Here is a 21,909-nt window from a genome sequence, read left to right as displayed (position 1 = left end):
GCAAAAAATAAGATATTTTTTGTTGTGTCCTAGAATTTTAGTAATTTATGTGTGCCATGAGATGAAAAAGGTTGAAAATTGCAGATCTATTCTAATCCCATTGTCACCACAAACGCTAAGTCTCCGGTACTAGGGCAGTGTAGAGATGGCACTAATGTCACCACCCCAGACACCCTCCTGCCCCTCTGTCTCCTTTCTAAAGTCACCAGAACGTCTGAAGCTTCTAAAGCAGAGAGTGAGTGGCAAATTGCAGTAGAAAAGGAATCTGATCTTAATTCTGCACTATTTTAACCACCCAGATGCAAAACCCTTTATCTCCTTGTTTGTTTAATCTTCTCAACACACTGAAAACATTTCATCACTGTGATTTTAACCTGTTAAGTATCATCCGGGGAGAAGCCCCAGCAAGATAATTTAAGGTCAAAGAACAGGGGGAAATCAGCCATCATCACTTGGACAGGTTCCAAAGTGGTTAATTACATTTTATCTGCTTAAATTATCCTGTTACTTTAATCAGATATGGTAATGATCATCATTTTTTATCTCTGCTTGCCGCAGAACTGCCACTTCTATTACTACCAGGTCTGTCTCCACCCCCAAGGGGTTGGTTGGGCAAAGAATGGCTTCTCTTCCTCTGTGTCTTCTTTACAAGAAACCCCAGTTGATGAAAGAACTTAAAATCACAGAATGAGGAAAGAGGATGGAGAGAAGAGGCAGATGATTCATGAAATTATTCACTTTCCAAAAGGATGCTGTGCAGAATTCCTTTAATAACATGCACCCCTGTGTACGTTAAATGAATTAATTTTCCTTAATTTCATTTTATGTGCAACTTCTGAGAATCGGAATTGCAGCATTGCAATGAGGCATACTTTCACATGAACATAAATCACTCAGTAAGTCGGAGGTGGAGCTTGAGACCCGAATTTCCTGCGAGCTCTCACGTGATGCTCACACCACAATCCCACAGACCGCAGGAGGAGAAGCAAGTCTCCAGGTGACCCCGTGGCCCAGAACCATTGGGAGCAGGTGGGGGTCAGTATGAGGGAAGCACACACTGAGCCCTCTTCAGCCCTCCCACCAAGGCTTTTGTCCCTGAAGCTAATCATCCTCTCCCCATTTCAGTTCAAGCCCATTTTAGTTTTTGAAAAGACACAGAAACCTGCTGTCTGCACCCTTATTTGATTATTTTCATTCATGCTCTGTTCTCCATGCTGGTCAAAGTAATTCCACTTTGTTTTACCTTTCTCCAAAGAATCATTATCTAGCCTTGTGATAGAAATCTATCAATAAGAAGATTGTTGTTGTCTATCCTTCTTTCTAGCAGTCCATATATTACAGAAAAAATATAGTTGGGAAAAAATATCTATCATTTCCCCATTTTTTCATGGTCAATTTCCTGCCTCATTAGTGAATCTTTTAGAGGTTACTCTAATTACTTGTGCAACTGTGGAATTATATCACATTAAAAAATGAATGTGCCCCTTGTCTATCTCTTTTTGCCCTTCCCAACCGATGTTCATATTAGTCATTCTATTTCCTATTAGGAAGTGAAAGCTCACTCAACAATTATTTATCGAGCGCATGCCATATGCAAGACAGTGTTTTAGACATGCAGAATTATATCAGTGATGAATGAAACATGCAAATAAGTGTTGGCAAATTTGGTCAAATACTGAGCAAGGAATCAGGACAAAATGTGTACATTGGAGTGGGTGCTAGATTATTTGAAGTCTTAGATTCTCTTGTCTTCACAGCCTTTCCCTCAGAGAGTTTGGCTGTTCACATCTTATCATGGTTCCAAATCTACATCCTCAAACCCTTCCAGGCCCATGTTTCAGACTAATCTTACAAACGCAGCAGGGCAAACCACACCCAATCTCTTCCCTCTCAAAGCAACTCTCTTCCTTTTATTTTCCCACATGTGCAATGGCACCTCCACTCTCTCACACAGCAGGTTCTAAATCTCAGCCTCTTCCGCCTCCTTCACATCCTAGAGTCAACAGCTCACCAAGATCTATTGATTTTTATTTCACTGTATCTTACAAATTCATTTTCCCTCCCATTCCAAAGCTATTCTCCTCCAAGAAGTTCAACCACCAGTGGACTCTCCCTTTTCTAAACTTACTATGCACACATTCATGTATTAATTGATTCATTTTTATTACTTTAATAAAGATGTACTTTGTTGGTGAAATGTTTTATGAAAGGTGCAACGGCGATTATAAAGATAATAAATAGAAGGTCCCTCCTCTAAAATTCTATATAATATAATCAATACCACAAATATATAGAACTTTTTTGCATATACATGCCTCTTCTACAGCTTTAGTTCCACAGTGATATATAACTCCATTTGATAGACCAGGGAAATACATTTTTGTTATCCTGGTTGTAATACTGCCAGTGGAGATGGGAACAAGCCCTCACTGAAAAGTAATGCTGTGCATGAGGAACCAGGGTGCCCCTAGAATAACAGAACTGCTGCACCCGAAAGAAAGACTCTGAGCTTTGGGTGTCCTACCGGTGAGTGACAGTGATGAGAATGCATGCTCTGTGGGGTAGTGATCATGGTGCTGACGGTGACAGGAAAAAGAGACCAAAAGTTTGATGTCATTATGCTCACACATATTAAAAACATATATTACTCCTTAGTACTTGACACCTCCTATTTGCTTGAAAAACTTTCATTTGCCATGTTATTTTCATATAAAGACACTTTCTTAGCAATGTAAGCAGCACAACTGGAGCCGAGTAGACTGCGTACAACTGCACAGCACTATCGTGGGGTTTGTGCTATTTTTGTGTTCCAGAAGGGACTGCAAGATCTCCGAGAATGGCTTATTGTTTTGTACTTCCTCTATGTTTCCTACTGCAGATGGCCCCGATCTGGACATTACCTCGTCTGCTCTCGTATAATCTTTTGAACCTTGCCACCCTCCAGAACTGCGCTGGCTCTAGTCTTGCCAGGCACAGTCCCTACGGGTCTGCACAGCTCTGGCTTCAAGCCACCTCCCATTCTCAGAACCCCTCCCGACTTCTGCCACCCCTCGTCTCAGTTCTTCACGACCATCTCGAGTGACACTGCCTCCATGGAGCTTTGCCAGTGCTTCCAGACATCACGCCTCCTTTGCAGACCACCTACGGGACAATTTTTTTTCATGCCATACGTTTCAAGTACATTATTACATACTCCCTTCCACGGCTAACTCATTGGTTCCCATACAGAAGTTCAACTTCCCCAAATTATTTTAAATAGACTCAGAGCAGGGAGAGGCCCTGAGGGAGCTTATTTTACTTGAGCTCTTTATGTTTTCCCCAAATCTTACAATTGTACCTGTGTAAGAATCAATATATCAAGTTTTATTCACATAATATATATTCTATAAGACCAAGGTGAATAATACTGTCTGATTTATTAGGTATAACTAATGATTTTTAATAAAAGTAATTTTATAATCTCTTGTCGAATTCTAATTTACACATCAAACTGATAAAGACAATATATAAAGAAAAACTTATCAGAAATTAATTCTATGATTGCTTTCAGAACCATTACCTTTCCCAGTGGCTACACACATTGGGGTCTTCGAGATTCAGAGGTGACGATGTCCTTATCCATTGGCATAATAGCAAACAGACAAAGCCCAGGCATGTGTTCAAAGAAATAACCATTTTTTTTTCCTGAAGAAGAACCTACAAGAAAAAAGATCCAAATTAGAAATTCATTAGGGGACTTCCGCCAAGATGGAGAAGTAGGTGGAGGGTCCACCTCGCCTCTGTGCACAACCAAATCTAAGAACAACTATTTTTAACAGCAGTCACAACCAAGCCACACGGAAAATCGACAATACGGAGTCCAAAGGACAACTAGATACTCGGCTGGACCGGTACGAGGAGCGAGGCCAGAAGCAGAGCAGGTTAGCAAGAAAAAATTCCCGGGGCGGTGCGTGGGGCGCGCAGGCAACCGAGGGCTGATCGCCAGCGAGCTGGCTGCCGGAGCGCACAGGGAATAGGCGCGGTGGGTCGCTCAGTCGCGCGCATTTACCTGCGGAGAAACCAGTGAGAAGGGAAACCCGTGCGGTGCAGCAGGCTCACAAAATTAGGATCGGATAAGCAAGCCCGAGGCGTTTGAGTGACTAGATGCGCTGGGCTAGCGGAGAGGAACGCCATCGCTCCCTCTCTGACCCCGCCCCCACACACGGCGTCACAAACCAGCGACCTGGGTCGCCCCGTCCTGGTAAACAACTAAGGCTTCGCTCCGCTCACTAAACAGCACGAATAAACCAAAAATGGCTCTAGAACAACTCAGAGCCCCAGAACCGATAGACCTAAGTGATGAAGAAATAGCCAGTCTTTCAGATGCACAGTTCAAAACACTGGTTATAAAGATCCTTACAGAACTGGTGGATTTTAGTCACAAATTAGAGAAACATATGGAAGCTAAATTAATTGAAATGAATGCTGATACAAAAGATACCAATAGTGATGGAAAGAAAATTGGGACTCAAATCAAGGGAGAGGTCCAGACAGAAGAAAAAAGATGATCAAGCAGAAAGGAATGAAGAAATAAGAATTCAGAAAAATGAGGAGAGGCTTGGGAACCTCCAGGACATCTTTAAACGTTCCAACATCCGAATTATAGGGGTACCAGAAGGGGGGAAAGGCACAACCACCAGTTCAAAAATTATTTGAACAAATAATAAAGGAGAATTTCCCCAAGATGGCAAAGGAAATAGACTTCCAGGAAATCCAGGAAGCTCGGAGAGTCCCAAGGAAGTTGGACCCGGGAAGGAACACACCAAGGCACATCATAATTACATTAGCCAAGATTAAAATGAAGGAGAGAATCCTAGAAGCAGCAAGAGCTAAGGGGACAGTCACCTACAAAGGGTTCCCATCAGACTGTCAGCTGATTTCTCAAAAGAGACCTTACAGGCAAGAAGGGGCTGGACAGAGGTATTCCAAGTCATGAAAACCAAAGATCTACAACCAAGATTGCTCTACCCAGCAAAACTTTCATTTAGAATGGAAGGACAGATAAAGTGCTTCTCAGATAAGACCAAATTCAAGGAGTTCATCATCACCAAGCCCTTACTATATGAAATGTTAAAGGGACTTACCTAAGAAAAAGAAGATAAAAAAGATGAACAGTGAAAGGACAGCAAACTCACAGTTATTAAGAACCACACCTAAAACAAAAGCAAACTAAGAGGATAGCTAGATCAGGAGCAGAACCATAGAAATGAAGATCACAGGGAGGGTTAGCAACAGGGGAGTGGGAGGAGGGGAAGGGGGAGAAGGTACAGAAAATAAGTAGTATAGACAGTAGATAGAAAATAGATAGGGGGGAGGGGTAAGAATAGTAGGGAAATACAGAATCAAAAGAATTTGAGACACATGTTCATGAACTAAAGGGGGAAAGGGGGGGGGGAGGGGTATGCAGGGGGGAGGGGAAGGGAGGGGGAATAGAGCAAATGTAATGGCATAATCAATAAAAAATAAATTTAAAAAAAAAAAAAGAAATTCATTAAAATGACCCAAACAGAATTCCTTTCAGTAGAGCAACCCTTTGGTACAAGTTGTCACGAGGGCTGAAACATGCATAACAGGCCATGTATTCAAGCAGACGCCGCACCAGATTTTATGCTCCAGGAGAGAGAGGTATTTCTTATGTTGTGCAGGGTGGCCACCGTTTTGTAAATTACTAAAATGTGCACATCGTCATTAATTGCCACCACAACCAAAGACCTTCTCATCCACGCCAGCTAACATGAAAGGACTCTACCCGCACAATTCAGAGCAACACAGGCTTCCAGATTCTCTCACTAGGCATATTTCCCTTCTGGAAGAAGAGGGCTCAGAGAGGAATCTGGCCTCATTTGTCCCAGAGCATCAATGATGAAACAGAAGCTCCATTGACTCAGGAGAGAAGCACCTCAGGCTCAAACAGAGATTCATTCAATAATTCATTCAATGCGCACTGAATATCCACTCTATCCTCAGCACTGTGCACACACTGGACATAAAGTACAGCTCTAGTTCCCGTCCCTACCCTTTAAGATGTTTATCATTTAATAATCACGACATATATTTCTCATGTTTAGTGCTTCAATTTTCCCATCTGCTGAATAGAAACAAAACCAGCTATCTCACAGAGGTTTCTACATTGGTGTACAGGAAAATAAGCATAAAGCTGTTTGGAGGTCAGTGTTAGAGAAAATGAGCCTGGTATGACTTAGAGGGAGAGAGACCATAATAGAAAAACAAACAGCAACATGGCATATTTGCAAAACAAGCCAGTGAAGGAGACAGAAGAGGGAGGAGAACATTCCACAGAAAGGGAGCTGACGATGAGGAGGGTCAGGCACACGTAGGGAGTCGACTTACTTCAGTGGGAGAAAGAGACAGTGGGCATATCACGAGTTTTCTGTGCCAGTGCAAAGTAGATGAACTGCATCCATGGACAGAGGGGAGCTCGTAAAAGGTGCAGAGGGACATCAGAAAGGTCACTCTGGCCGCAGGGGAGAGTGGCCTGAAGGAGGAGACTATTAGAGGGCGATCAGGAAGAATGGGACTGCAGGGTGAACTAAGGAGGCAACACTGGGATTGCAGGGAACTGAATGAATCTGGGCCATTTTTACAAAGTAGAATCAGTAGGACTTGGTGACTGAATGTGGGAGTGAAAGAGAGAGAAGGGACTTCTGGTATAGTCCTTTGGATAGAGGTGGGCCCCCAGTGAGAGGGGCAGCCCGGAAGCTCTCCTCCTCTGGGGGATAAGCTTTAGTTCAGTCTTAGGTATGTCAAGTTTGAAGTTCCTGGGACATATCTGAATGGAGTCACCGCAGGCACTTATCAAAACCTACCATGTGCCAGTGCATCACGGCTGTGACGGCGTATGCCTGGAGATCACACCCGTCTCTTCACTGCCAGGGACTCAGCATTCAGGAAGAAGGAGAAGTTTGTCAGACTATGTAAAATGATGTTATATAATCATTACGCAAATGGACTGGGAATTACAAACAGCTGATCCATTTACTAATTAAAAAGAAAATATGCAATAACTAAAGCTGAGTAAACAATTAAAATTAACCTGACGGTTGGTATACCAGTGAAACCAGCCACATCGGGCCTGCTTATGTGACCAAAGCACTTATTTTTGGGGTGATAGCTGCATTTTTAGATGTTACCCAGACATTCCACACCATGAAGTTATCAGCCTGTAGTATTTTGGAACCAAATTTATTGAATAATAACCTTGTTATTTAAAAGAGGCAAGTTTATCTGAAAACAAACACATAAACAACAAGCCAACAGAAACCTAACCTTAGGAAAATAGTTTATCCTTCAAATTCAAGAGAATAGATGAAACGAAGAAGTATTAAATTCTTCAAAATCAAGACCGCTTATTGGGACAAGTACATTTAACTATATTATGACAAGTTACCTCTATCTAACCCCACAAAGGCTAAACCCACAGAAAATGTTTAATTGGAAAAGGAAAAAACATACCACTAATTTGTAGAATAATTAAAAGATGGTGTAAACCACTGTGAGAGGTTATGGAATTTTTAGAGGGGGTTTCAATCATCATGAAATAATTCGAACGTGCAGATCGTAAGTGGGTAGCCAAAATACGGCTTGTAAATTAATTCAAGCTACTGACGCTTCTCACAGGCTAACCATCATGAAGCTGTAAAATCTGAGGCTTAATGTTATATAACTAAAGCTATTCCACTTAATAGGAATGAATAAAAAGTAACTATGACAATAAACAGCTAACATTTCCTGATTGATCACTGAGTTCCAGACACAGTGCTGAACATTTTATGTGATTTATCTGTTTAATACTCACAGTAATGTACCTAAGAAGTAGGTATTTTTATTTCTTCATTTCATAGTTGAAGATGTGTAAATATACTGCTTGTGTTTTCCTCATCCATCAAAATAAAAAAAATCGTTAATACATTTGATTTTAACAAATAAGTTTGGCAAATACCTCTCTGCCTCATGGCTTTATCTTTGTCAGGATAAGTATTTTGTTTCAATGAAGTGTGAAATGTGTATATTAACTTTCCTTCTTTCCTCAAAGACAAAACCAGGGCTGGTCAGCAGTAATCAGCCATCCACTCACAAATAATTGCCCCAAATTGAAAAGTTTATACCCTGAGTCACCATCTCAGATTCAAACCATCCATTTCCCAATTAGAAGTGTTTAGTCTGTAAAGTTAGAAATTGCTGCAAGCAATGAATCAAACTGCCAAGAGGGAAAAAAAACAGGGCCGCGCATTCTCTTTTCATGCAAAAACGGTAATACTGATCTTTGGTTTCCGCTTGGTGCGGGGCTGTCTGAAGGCTTGAACTTCTCTAAGGCAATGGTGAGGGGAGGGAGGTCAGGGAAGCAGAATTTAGTCACCTCATTACATTTGTAACTCAGCATATAAAAAATCAAACTGCATTGCAAAGTGACTGGTTGAGCTCATGAAAAGGAAAATATCAGTACATTTAAAAAATGTATATGTGCTCCATTTGTTTTCTTATTCCCGAAGCATTTTCCAAATCAAAATTAGAAATCAACTGAGTTCTAGAATAATGTACATTAAAATATAACATGTCAAAAGCAAAAGGAATTGCTAGACCAAGAGGCTCAGATCATGCAAACTCAAAAATGAGTCGAGAAAATAATTCAAACGTTCTACATGTGGTGAGAGGAGCAGACAATCCGTCACAAGGCCACTGCACCGTAGAGAACTGCAGACATGCAACACTGCACGTTCGGAAACATGGACGGTCTTTTTCTTTTGTTCCAGCTTGTTTAATAAGGGCACTGACAAATAATCCAAATAATAAGTAGATAGGGTATTACATATATTCGTTCCCTATCTTATTCGTTTCCTTCTACAGATTTCCATGAGTAAATGTGGATATCTTTTTCTCTTTATGTCAACTTTGAAGGAAGAAAGTTCAATACATTTCTCTTCTTCGTTTCTCTCGTTTAAGCTGTGTCATGTCTCATGCTAAAATCTTCCACTCTGGAGTGTAACTGAAAATGAAATACTGTATTTAGAAAAATGCACTATCTCTATTGAAAAATAAAGGTAATGCTGTGGCGATTTACTTTGTTGAAACAGATGTTTTGAAAATATTCAAAACTCTAAATTGGGTGTGAATCTACTCCACCCATGCAGCCTTTGGTCTTCAAATAACTTTCTTTATGGTTCCATTTAACCAAGTTTAAAATGTAAAAAAAATAAATAAAGTCATTTGCATGAGCCCCCTACTGCCAAACTTGATTGCATTCTATATCATTCACTTAATTATTATGGAAAAATCAAAACAGAAAATCAGTACAACTGATTAGCATCGCTAAAGTGCTCCTATTAGAGAGAGGGAACAGCAGGAAGAGTTAACTCTTGCCGCCTATGAGGAAGCTAGGCTTTGCTTCTGCTGCTGCAACAACCTCAGTAAATAATCAGGTTGAATAACACCCTTAGACAATGCATGAGTCCTGGGTTCTGATGACAGGGAGTCATTTCTCTATCAGGGCGTTAGGGAGAAATGGATAATGGGGTGTTGACTAGCTAATTTATTTTCACAGCAACAGAGGGATAAATGATTCCAGGCGATGCATTCTGGCTCTAAAATCGATTTCCTTCCTAGAATCATTAAGGGCACACATAGAAATAACTTGGGTGCCCTCACCCAGTTTTTTCTCAAGCTCCTTTCCCTAAAACCCTCTCACAGTTCTCTAAATGAAAACTAATGTCTTGATTAAGAATAGCCATGTTTCCAAAATTTACCCACCCCCGCCCCGGGTACCAAGGGCCACCTATTCCACTGTATTCATGTTATCTGCAAAGGATGTACTAGCTTTTCTCTGAGCTACTCAGAAAGGCTGCCCAGGTGAGGCAGAACCTGGTGTGCTGTGTTCTTCCTGCAACTTTGAGCCTTGGAATAGAGTATTAGATAACAATATTAATAAAGCACTAAAGATGTCAAAAGAGTAACGCTTGCTGCTTGCCCTGAGGAAAGAAAGCTCAGCTCGGGACTCCCCTGGAAATACTACTTTGCTGATAAAAAGAAATCCTTGAGGACCTGTCATGGTTTCTACTTTCACCATCCAAAGCTAGTTATTCTAACAACCTGTTACTTTTCCCAAGCATAACTTCATCTGAAGCAGCACAAGGGTTATATATCCTTTGTGTTGGGGGAGCGGAGGGGGCTCATGCCACTATGCAGACATCACATATCACAGCAAAGATATTCTTCTAAGAAAAGTTAAAAATGATGTTGTAATGGCGGTCGCTGAGCCTACCTTGGAAGCTTCTAAGAATATAAGTTGGATGAGTACAGCTATTAACATTAATTTTAAAAAATTCTCAGATCCTGTTTTATAAATTTATAATGGTTTCATAAACAACCAAAAATAACCCCCAAAATATTAGCATGAAGGGAGTGTATAGTAGTAGTTCTGGTACTTCACATCAAGCAAACCTGGGCCAAGCCCTGAGGATGCCCGGCACTGAGCTACCCTGACGGACCACCCTACATGGAGAAGGGCCACAAACGGGCCATTTCAACACATGTAATGCGGTCAAGAGTAAGACCAGAAGAGGATGCTGTGGGAATACAGAGGTGCGGCTTACCCAGCCAACCCCACAGAGATTATCTGGGGAGGGCCTAGTTCCCACTCGTCATCAACTTTGGGAAGTACTCTACAATGTCCCTATGAATCCATCCCCCACAACATGTCGGAAAAAATCCTCAAACAATACTCACTAAGGGTCTAAAGTGTAGGCAACTGTGAGGACTATTGGGACTTAAAAGGCAGGGTTGCTGCCCTCAACAGTTCAAAATTTACTAGGGAGAAAAATTATAAATAAAATGTGATATTTGTCCAATGAGCCAATGTGGCAATAAATTGCTAGAGTTTTAAGAGGAGGGAAAAAAGTCAACATGAGCAGCAAGGGCTCATGAAAGAGTACAAACTTGAACAAAAGCTCACAGAAGAAACCCAGAAATCACTGAGTTACCTACCACATGCCTTTCATTTTACATATGTAATCTCATTGGCTAAGATTAAACATTTCACCTGAAATCAGCCAATTAGAGCAGAGATCTGAGTGAGTTTGGCTGATGACCAGTGTCCACAGTCTGCCCTCAGCATCACATGTGGACGAAAAAAAAAAGCAGCTGTGTAAGTGAAAAGCATGGCCACGATTCAAAGAGAACGATGTGAGCCGAGCCCTGAGAGTGGAGAATCTTGAGAAGTGGTGCTGGAAAGGCAGGTAGACTTGGTGATGAGGGATCTGGAGCACCAGACTTGGAGTTCAGATGATTTTTTTCTTACCCGCAGTGAAATTCCCTTAAGTCTTTTGATAAAAGAGGTGTTTTGGAGATTAACACAGAGAAGGTGTGTAAAATCCAATCAAGGGAACAGAGACTGGGGCCAAGGAAGTGGATGGAGGTTAGTGCATTCAGGTGCGGGGTGGAGCTGCCTGTCCCAGGGTAGTAGCCGAAGGAATGAGAAGTATGTGAGACACCAAGCAAAGGAAAAATCAGCAGGACTGAGAAAAACAGTACAAAATATGGTTGACATCAGAGACAGCTGTTTGGGATTTAAACCGTTCTGAATCCCAGTTCTATTTTCTCGGTTCATTCTATCTCCTACTGGGAAAACAATATCTCTTTTTTTAACAGAAAAAAAAACTTCAAACACTACTTCTCACTTCAGAATTTGCTGGGTAAAATCAAATTTCCCTAAACTTCTCATGATTTAATATTCCACAATAACACACCCATTCATTCTTCTCAACCTGAAGTCTTTTTTTTTTTTGGCCTTGCCACCAAAATTTTTTTTTTGAAAAGCCCTTTTTATCCCTTTTATGAAATGTACTCCTTCTTTCTTTTTCCCACAACTATGCTCTGGCAGCCCTAACTATACCCTGTTGGTAGAGCCAGGTGACAGGACAGTTTCTAATGATCCCTGTCCTCTCTGAGCCCCTTTTCCAGTGAATACAGTGAACTTATGTAACCAATGGACATAGCAAAAATGACAGAGTGTACTTCCAAACCTAGTCCACCAAAGGCACTGCACTTTGCATCTTGCCTCATGGATCACCATTCGGCTTCCATGTCATCAGGACACTAAAGCGGCCATACGAACATATGCACAGCGTGAGGAACTGAGGCCACCAGCCGACAGCTGTGTGAGCGGATCCTCCAGCTCCTGCCAAGCCTTCCAGTGACCAGAGCAACTTAGCACCTGCTGACACGGTGACTCCAACCCTGTGAGAACCTGAGCCAGAACCATATCCAAGCTTCTCCCAAATTCCTGACCCACAGAGACGGTGAGGTATTCAATGTTTGTGGGCTTAAGCCACTGAGTTTTTAGGTAATTTGTTACACAGCAATAGATAACCAATATGCCTGCATTTCAATATGTCTATACCAAAAATACTTTGTTTGACTTCCAAAACAGCTCTCAGTAATGCCCACTATTTTGCTGCATCTTCACTGGCACTAGCACACAGAAGAAACCACCTGCCGTGAATCCAAAATCTTTTTTCTACCTTATGACTCCTGGCAAGAGCCCATCACCTTCTAATTACAGTTTGAGTTATTTTGTTCCTAGAGGCACGGTCCTCATGATGCCTGTGTTTGGAGGTGCATCTGCTGCTTATCCACACACAGCGCTGCCCCAGATCATCCTGCCATTTATCCGTAACCATTCAGCGCTTGACTCTCCGGAGAAGCGACCTGCCTCACAAAACCCCGGAGAGTTCATCGCGTGTGCACCGTGTGTTCTATGGCACAGCGCGTGCACCAAGCGTTGCGTGAGTGGGTTCTAGACTCCTATCCGGGTCACCTTTTCACCTACAAATAAACATGTTCTTTTGTAATTTTCCTGCAGTTGAACTAGTTTTCTATGATTATTTCTGGTTAGGTGGTCTATATAACATTTAATTACTTTTTAAACTTTGTACTTTAAAAGAATTTCAAATTTATTTGAGAGCTACAAAAATGGAAGATGAAATGCTCTCCAGCCAGACTCACCAGTTGCTCACATTTTGCCACATTTACTTTATCAGTCTCTATATCAGTCTCTATCTACACACACACATAAACGTAATCTACTGGAGTAGTCGCATATTTTAACCAGTTGAGAGTAATCTGTGCATATCATGCCCCCATTCCTCTAAATACTTCAATGTGCATTTCCTTAGAATAAGGCCATTCACCTATAAAATTCTAACACAATTACCTGCATGGGAAAATTTAACACTGGTACAATACATCTACCTAATCTACAGACCTAATTCTATTTTCACCAACTGTGCTAATAATGTAATCATTTTAACAATATTTCATGCAGACATTTTTCGAAGCCTTTGCTTAAGAACAAACATTTATTCTGCCAATAACCAAATGCTGGTGAAAAGCATCTTTGCCCTCAAAGATTTGACAATGTAATGTGAAAGTAGTGTTATGTGGATGATAATGACAAGACAATCTAACAAACGATCAGGGTCAAAAGAAAGTTGCAAAATAAGCACGGGCATTCGGAAAAGTATTTCCAACTGGTGAGTGGGCATAAGAGATAACATGACTGAAGATTTTGCTGAGTACATGAAGCTGGAGAGGCTGCATCCAGATGAAGTAGTCAGAGCAAAGGCAAGAGAGAAGAATGTCACAGAGCGAATGGCAAATGGACAAGGTCTTCTGAAACACAAGAGTGGAAGAGGAATTTGGGAGCCAAGTCAGAAATAATGTTGAATATCATGGTGGAAGATAAAATACCCAAATACTTCATGAGAGCTCAGGCAGTCCGAGAGTGAACAGGTTTGAGAAAAATGAACAAGAAAATAGAACTTCATCAGCCCAGGAACAGAGGGAAACTTACTAATTTTTTTTTCAATCAGCAATACTAGTTAAAGAAGCTGAACATTTCAGGTTTAACCAGTCCCTTGATAAAATAAGCAGGAAAAAGAGTCCCACTGCAATGCAATAAATGACAAAAAGGGCAATTTCTTTTAGAAAGAAAAAGTCAACTGTAATAAAAAGAAAGAGAAAAAAATATAATTCTGTGACATGCAGCATGCAGGATGCTGAGTGCCCTCAGACTCTCCGGTCTCTTGTTGCATGGGAGTGGGACAATAATGGGAAGCCTAAGAATTTGCACAGTCCCTCTCTTGGGAAGGTCCTTTTCAATGGTGTGTGCTGATATGGTAGGAAAGATTTCAGCACTCATTCTGCCCCCACCACTGGCATGACAAAGGACACCTACACGGTCACCTGTTTTCCTAACTCTGGGTCATTATGCTAACCCTCAATTCTGAGATACTGTTAGGACACAGCTGAGCAATCCAAGTCAAGTCACCGTTTTTATCAAAGGCCATTTCTTAGAGATGAAAACACAGAGGAACTAAGACCCTATGAGAAAAAGCATTTCTATGGAACCAAGATTTTAGAAAATTTTCCTATCAACTGCATCTATCCAGATTCTATGAAAACACACACAGCATTCCTTTGTTCTTCAGTACTTCAAAACAGATCATATAATTAAGGTTTTTAGCATTTATTTGGCTTTCAATAGTTTCTAAAATACCACATATGTCCTGAGTTCTATGCAGCTTTTGTGCTCAAAAAATAGAACAGAAAGTTAAAGTGTAAGACATTATGGGATCCAATCAAAATCTTTCGTCTTATGGACAAAGTAATTGTCCCAGGTTACAGTGACTTGACCATGACCACAGAGCTAGTATGTGGGCAGTCAAACACAAGCACCAGAACTCAGGTCTCTTACCTACAGTCAGGTCACCTCTCCGTCAGGTAACACAGAGTCTTTCTAAAACAGTATTCCACCTGTGTGTTAAAGCAACAAATGCTTCCTGAAATGTAAATTCACTAAAAGTTAGATTCTGCAAGTAACTAAACTATTTCCTGGTCAAACTGATAATCTGAATGAAAGCGTGCCTAAGGTATTTCCACATTTACACCATACAGTTGTTGCAAATAATCAGCAACGTCAGGACTCAACTGCCACTCTTCCCAAGGTTACGCAGCTCTGAACCACAAATCCATGCCAGGATGCAGAGTGACCACAGACATCAGTGGGCATTGCCACAGAGGAATTTGGACACATTTATCCTTGTGGTTTTAAGTCCACATGGTCAAAAGCTTTGAAGAGTTGAGGCAAAATGTGAGGAAACTGCTGAGGAAGTATAAGTAGGTGGAAGAAGGTAATTATTCAGAGTTGCATTTGGCCAGAACATGCAGGAGAAAATTCCTGGGCAGCCTTCCCTTCCACCCCCACTTCCTCAGCAATCATGTATACATGCGAATGTAAGAAGCCACAACCCAAACCCCAACTCCATGACTCTTAAAATAGGGCTTTGTTTTGGTAGATAAATTGCCACATGCTGAAGTAGGAATACCACTTCCTGTGGTAGCTAGACAGCTCTTTATTCAGGAAGCGACCCTGTCTGACCCTAAATAACAGTTCCAGAACAATCTCACATTGATAGGAAAATTAAGAGCCATTCTCCATATTACTTCCTTCACTCACATTATTCATAATTCTCTCGTCTTACTTCTTTGCACTTCCTTACTTGTCATTCTTTGCCATTTAAAGGGAAATCTGGGACCTGGATGCCATGGGGACAGAAAGAAATAGAGACAGGTAAAGTCTAGTCTGGCTCAGTGTCAGACTTTGATCACCGATGAGTCACACTGCTCTATGTCCCTTTCAGAAATATTAGCCAGAAAAGCAGACACATTGACACATACTTATAAGGAGAGTTGTGTTTTCCATTTTCCTTCCTTAGAAACTGTCAGAATGCCTAAGATTCACTAACTTTTGTGTGAACATAGCCATTAGCAGGAAGATGGGCCAATGTCTAATTTTATAGGTGATGATACTGTGGTCCAGAAAAATTAAGTGCATGCTCAAGGTCATAGAGTGATTCCATCAATAGCTTCGCCTTAGGATAATATTGGGCCAAAATTCAAGACCCTATCAGTTTGTCTTTTGCCATATTAAAAACTACTACACATAAAAAATAATAACAATGAACTCACATTTGTTTTCTGGGGCTGATGCCACTCTCATACGGTGCAAATATACAAATTATAGACCCTAGGGTTTTTAATAAAAGTTTAACACTAAAATAGTGGTGAATTGGCTAATACTTTAATAAGGCAATTTGTGAATGCTCCTTTTCATTCTGAGGAGAAGGTGCTCAACCTCTATATAAAAGGAGCAGATTAGACACAAGCCTCATAAAAGTTTTTTAATAACTGTGGTAAAAGAGTTGATGAAAGATAAATGGTCATCCCCCAATTTCTTCAGTGCCATGGTGCATTTTCAGTTCTCTGTGGCATCTTCAGTACCTGGCAAAGAGGAGGGCAAATGGATAAATGAGGGAAGGAAGGAAGGAAGGAAGGAAGGAAGGAAGGAAGGAAGGAAGGAAGGAAGGAAGGAAGGAAGGAAGGAAGGAAGGGAGGGAGGGATTTGGAGAATAAAAAGCATAGACAGGAATGTAAACTTTAACAGAGAATTTAAGAAAAGAAAAACTCATTTGAAGAAGAAAAAGACTGGAGTCTGATAAGTCTTCTCCAGCACATTTAGAATTGGTAAATGGGATAAGTAAAAATCCCATTGAAAAATCCTGTTGAAAAATGTATATCTCAAGTCACAGTATTATCAAGATTTAATACTTTTCATGAGCCATGAGGTAGTTGTGCATTTGTATATGCCCTTAAAACATTTCTTTTATTTTTTAAAAGCTTTGGGGACAACTTTCACTTGTTAGTTTAAAATAGGGTATAGTTTTACATGTTTTATGAACACTACAGTTATTTATCTCTCATAATCAGCCAATTATGCTTGATCTGCTTATTGAAAATGGTTTTTAAAATTATTTTTCATTATTTTTCAGACTTAAGTCAATTTCTCAATGGCAAGATTGCTACAAGAGTAGTCATCTCCCACCTCATGTAAGTTTTGTATAATCTAGGATGCATTTACAACTTTTTAAAAGACATATCATTTGGCATTTTTATCTGCTTCTCATACCTTTAAGTTCATTTCAGGCAATGATGCCAACTGTACCTACTTATTATGGTCCTATCATTTTAAATTGTTTATCACTTCTGTATTTTAGGAAAACCTTCTATCAGAAAATAGGAATAACCAATTTTTGGTTGGCTAGTCCTAAAAGAGTAAACTTTTTATATTTTATTGTAACATTAGAAAATGAAATAGTTGAGAAATATATGTATCTATCATTTATCACTAATTTAGTTTTATTCCTCATTCTAACTACAGCAATAGCAGTTAAGTAGTACTAGTTCTTAAGTTTGACTTCTTATGGTAAAGATAAATAGGTTTGCTGATAGAAAGTTTCATTTATTTATTTATTTATTATTTAATTTATTGGGGTGACATTGATTAATAAAATTATGTAGTTATCAGGGTACAATTTTATAATACATCATCCATACATTGTGTTGTGTGTTCACTACCACAGTCTCCTCCCATCACCATTTATTTCTCCTTATACCTGAAATAAAGAATACACTAGAAAGAATAAACAATAGGTTAGATTGAATTAGCAATCTGGGAGACAGGTAGCAGAAAACACTCAATCAGAGCAGCAAAAAGAAAACAATTTTTAAATAAGGATAGTTTAAGGGACATTTGAGAGAACATTAAGCATAACAACATCTATATCATAGAGGTGCCAGAAAGAGAAGTGAGAGAGCAAGGAATTAAGAACCTGTTTGAAAAAATAATGAACTTCCCTAATGTGGTGAAGGAAAAATATATACAAATTCAGAAAGCACAGAGACTCCCAAAGAACATGAACCCAAAGAGGCCCACAGCAAGACACATCATAATTAAAATGGCAAAGGATAAAGACAAAGAAAGAATCTTAAAAGCAACAAAAGAAAGACGGTTACCTACCAGGGAGCACCCATTAGAATGGGTGACAGGAAAGGGAGCACCCATTCCTGTCAGCTGATTTCTCAAACAGGAACATGTCAGGCAAGAAGGGACTGGCAAGAAATACTCAAAGTGAGGAACAACAAGAACCTACAACCAAGACTACTTTAGCCAGCAAGCCTATCATGTAAAATTGAAAAAGAAATAAAGAGCTTCCCAGAGAAGAAAAGCTAAAGCAGTGCATTACCACCAAACAAAAAAATATTAAATGGTCATCTTGAACAAGATGAAGGAGGAGGAGGAGAAGGAAGAAGGGGAGGAGAAGAAGAAAGAGGAGAAGGAGAAAGGAATAGAGGAATATACTCATAAAGAATAAAATGACAATTAATACATACCTATCAATAATTACTTTTTTATTTTATTCATTTATTTGTAAAGAGAGGGGAAGGGAGGGAGAAAGAGAGGAAAAGAAACATCAATGCGAGAGAGAAAAATCAATTGGTTGACTCTCATAAGCACCCCAACCACAGACCAAAACCACAATCCAGGCATGTATCCTGACCAGGAATCATATCAGTGACCTTTCATTTTGTGAGACAATGCACAACCAACTGAGCCACATTGGTCAGGGCTATCAGTAATCACATTAAATGTAAATGGCTTAAATACTACAATCAAAGCTCTAGAAAAAAATACAACTAAGTGATGAAGAGATAGCCAACCTATCAAATGCAGGGTTTAAAACACTGGTAAGCAGGATGCACACAGAAATTGTTGAGCATGGTCACAAAATAGAGAAAGAAGTGAAGCCTATGCAAAGTGAAATAAAGGAAAATATACAGGGAACCAACAGTCACAGGAAGAAAACTGGGACTCAGATCAACAGTTTGGACCAGAAGAAGGAAATAAATATTCAACTACAACAGAATGAAAAAACAAGAATTCAAAAAAAAGAAGAGAGGCTTAATAACCTCCAGGACAACTTTAAACATTCCAACATCTGAATCATAGGGGTGCCAGAGGGAGAAGAGAGAAATTGAAAACTTATTTGAAAAAGTAATGAAGGAGAATTTCCCCAATCTGGCAAAAGAAATAGACTTCCAGGAAGTTTAGGAAGCTCATAGAGTCCCAAAGAAGTTGGACCCAAGGAAGCACACACCAAGGCACATCATAATTATATTACCCAAGATTAAAGACAAGGGAAGAATCTTAAAAGCAGCAAGAGGAAAGGAGACAGTTACCTACAAAGGAGTTCCCATAAAACTATCAACTGATTCCTCAAAAGAAACCTTACTGGAAATAATGGGCTGGAAAGAAGTATTCAAAGTCATGAAAGGCAAGGACCTACATTCAAGATGACTCTATTGACCAAAGCTATCATTTAGAATGGAAGAGCAGATCAAGTGCTTCCCAGATAAGGTCAAGTTAAAGGAGTTCACCATCATTAAAGGAGTTCATCATCACCAAGCCCTTATTATATGAAATGTTAAAGGGATTTATTTAAGAAAAAGAAGATAAAAAATATGAACAGTAAAATGAGAACAAACTCACAACTATTAACAACAGAACCTAAAAAACAAAAACAAAAATGAACTAAGCAAACAAGTAGAACAGGAACAGATTCGCAGAAATAGAGATCACATGGAGGGTTAGCAGCAGGGAGGAGGGAGAATGAGGGAAAGGGTATAGGAAATAAGAAGTATGAATGGCAGGTACAAAATAGACTGTGAGAAGGGGGTGTTAAGAATAGTATGGGAAATGGAGAAGCCAAAGAACTTATATGTATGACCCATGGACATGAACTAAAGTGGAGGAATGCTTGTGGGGGGGGGTACCAGTAGAGGGGAATAAAAGGGAAAAAAAGGGACAACTGTAATAGCATAATTACTAAATATATTTTTTAAAATACTCCAATCAAAAGATATAGGGTAGCTAATGAATAGGAAAACAAGACCCATATATATATGCTGCCTCCAGACAACCACCTGAGAATGAAAGATACATCTAGACTAAAATTAAAGGAATAGAAAAATATATTTCATGCAAATAGAAATGAAAGAAAAAGCTGGGATAGTAATATTTATATCAGAAAAAATAGACTTCTAAACAAAGGCTATAATATGAGACAAAGAAGGACACTACATAATGATAAGGGGAGCAATCCAACAACAAAATGAAATGCTTATAAACATTTATGTACCCAATAGAGGAGCACCTAAATATATAAAGCAAATCTTGATAGACATAAAGGGAGGTATCAACAGAAATACAGTCATAGCAGGGAATTTTAACACCCCATTGACAATAATGGGTAGATGTCCGAGACAGAAAATGAACAAGGAAACAGTGGTCCTAAATGATGCACCAGATCAGATGGATTTGATTAATATCTTCAGAGCATTTCATTCTAAAGCAGCAGAATATATATTCCTTTCAAGTGAACACAGAACGTTACCTAGGGGAGACCACATGTTAGGTCACAAAACAAGTCTCAGTGAATTTAAGAAGACTGAAAGCATGTCAAGTATCTTCTCCAACCATAATGGTATGAAATTAGAAATCAAATGCCAGAAAAGATATCTGAAAAATACACAAATATATGGAAGCTAAATAACATGTTACTAAACAATGAATGGGTTAACTATAATACCAAGGAAAAAATCAAAACTACCTTGAAACAAATGAAAATGAGAACACAACAACCCAAAACCTATGGAACATAATGGAATCAGTCCTAACAGGAAAATTCATAGCATTACAGGCCTACATAAAAAAGCAAGAAAAAATTCAAATAAATAATCTAATCTTACACCTAAAGGAACTACAAAAAGAACAACAAACAAATATCAAAGTTAGTAGAATAAAGGGAATAATAAAGATCAGAGCAGAGATAGATGAAATTGAGTCTAACAACACAATACAAAAGATTAGTAAAACCAAGAACTGGTTCTCTGAAAAGATAAATAAGATTGACAAAGCTTTAACCAGACTCAGCAATAAAAAAGAAAAAGAGAGAAGACCCAAATAAATAAAATCAGAAATAAAAGAGAAGTAACGACTGATGTCACAGATATAAAAAAAGAATTGTAAGAAAATATTACAAACAAGTATATAACAACAAACTGTGCAATCTAGATAAAACAGATAAATTCCTAGAAATGCACAATCTTCCAAGCTGAATCAGAAACAATAGGAGAATCTGGATAGACCAATTACAACTAATGAAACTGAGACGTAATCAAAAAACTCTTAACAAACAAAAGTCCTGAACTGGATAGAGTCACAGGTAAATTTTACCATACCAAACATTCACAAAAGATCTAACACCTTTCCCTCTCAAACTATTCAAAAATATTCAAGAAGAGAAAAGACTCTCAAGCTCATTTTATGAGGCCAGCACTATCCTAATTACAAAACCAGGTAAAGGCACTACAAAGAAATAAAATTATAGGACAATATCCCTGATGAATGCAAATGCTAAAACACTCACCAAAATGTTAGCAAACCAAATCCAGCAATACATTAAAGAGATCATACATCATGATAACAGAGAATTTATTCCAGAGATGCAAGATTGGTAACAATATCCACAAATCAATAAATGTGATACATCACATAAGCAAAATGAGTGATAAAAACCATAGGATCATATCAATAGATGTAGAAAAAAACATATGATAAAATTTAGCACCAATTTATGATAAAAACTCTCAGCCAAGTGAGAATAGAGGAAACATACCTAAACATAATTAAGACTGTATATAACAAACCCACTACCAGCATTGTACTCAATGGGCAAAAACTAAAATCATTTCCCTTAAAATCAGAAACAAGACAGAGATAACTGCTTTCACTTCTCTTATTCAACACAGTGATGGAAATCCTAGCCAGAGAAATCAGACAAGAAGAAATAAAGAGCATCCAAATTGGAAAGGAAGAAGTAGAACTACCTTATTTATAGA

The 21,909-nt window shown here is 39.2% G+C and overlaps 1 protein-coding gene across 2 annotated transcripts in view; it reads right to left on the bottom strand.

Moving 5' to 3' along the window:
• The window catches only part of MEGF10 (multiple EGF like domains 10), a 179,231-nt gene that overhangs the window by 125,201 nt on the left and 32,121 nt on the right, over window positions 1-21,909 (bottom strand). For both annotated transcript variants that reach the window (XM_053665335.1, XM_037138214.2), the window contains exon 2: window positions 3,560-3,696. In XM_053665335.1, the coding sequence (XP_053521310.1) occupies window positions 3,560-3,675 (116 nt within the window). In that variant the 5' untranslated portion in view covers window positions 3,676-3,696. The remainder of the gene's footprint in view (window positions 1-3,559; window positions 3,697-21,909) is intronic.

The sequence above is a fragment of the Artibeus jamaicensis genome, unplaced genomic scaffold (genome assembly GCF_021234435.1).
Source record: "Artibeus jamaicensis isolate MK-2021 breed Jamaican fruit bat unplaced genomic scaffold, CSHL_Jam_final contig_402, whole genome shotgun sequence".
In the NCBI taxonomy this organism is placed as follows: domain Eukaryota; kingdom Metazoa; phylum Chordata; class Mammalia; order Chiroptera; family Phyllostomidae; genus Artibeus; species Artibeus jamaicensis.
The sequence above is the reverse complement of the archived record's forward strand: the minus strand, read 5'-3'. Positions and strand labels throughout refer to the sequence as shown.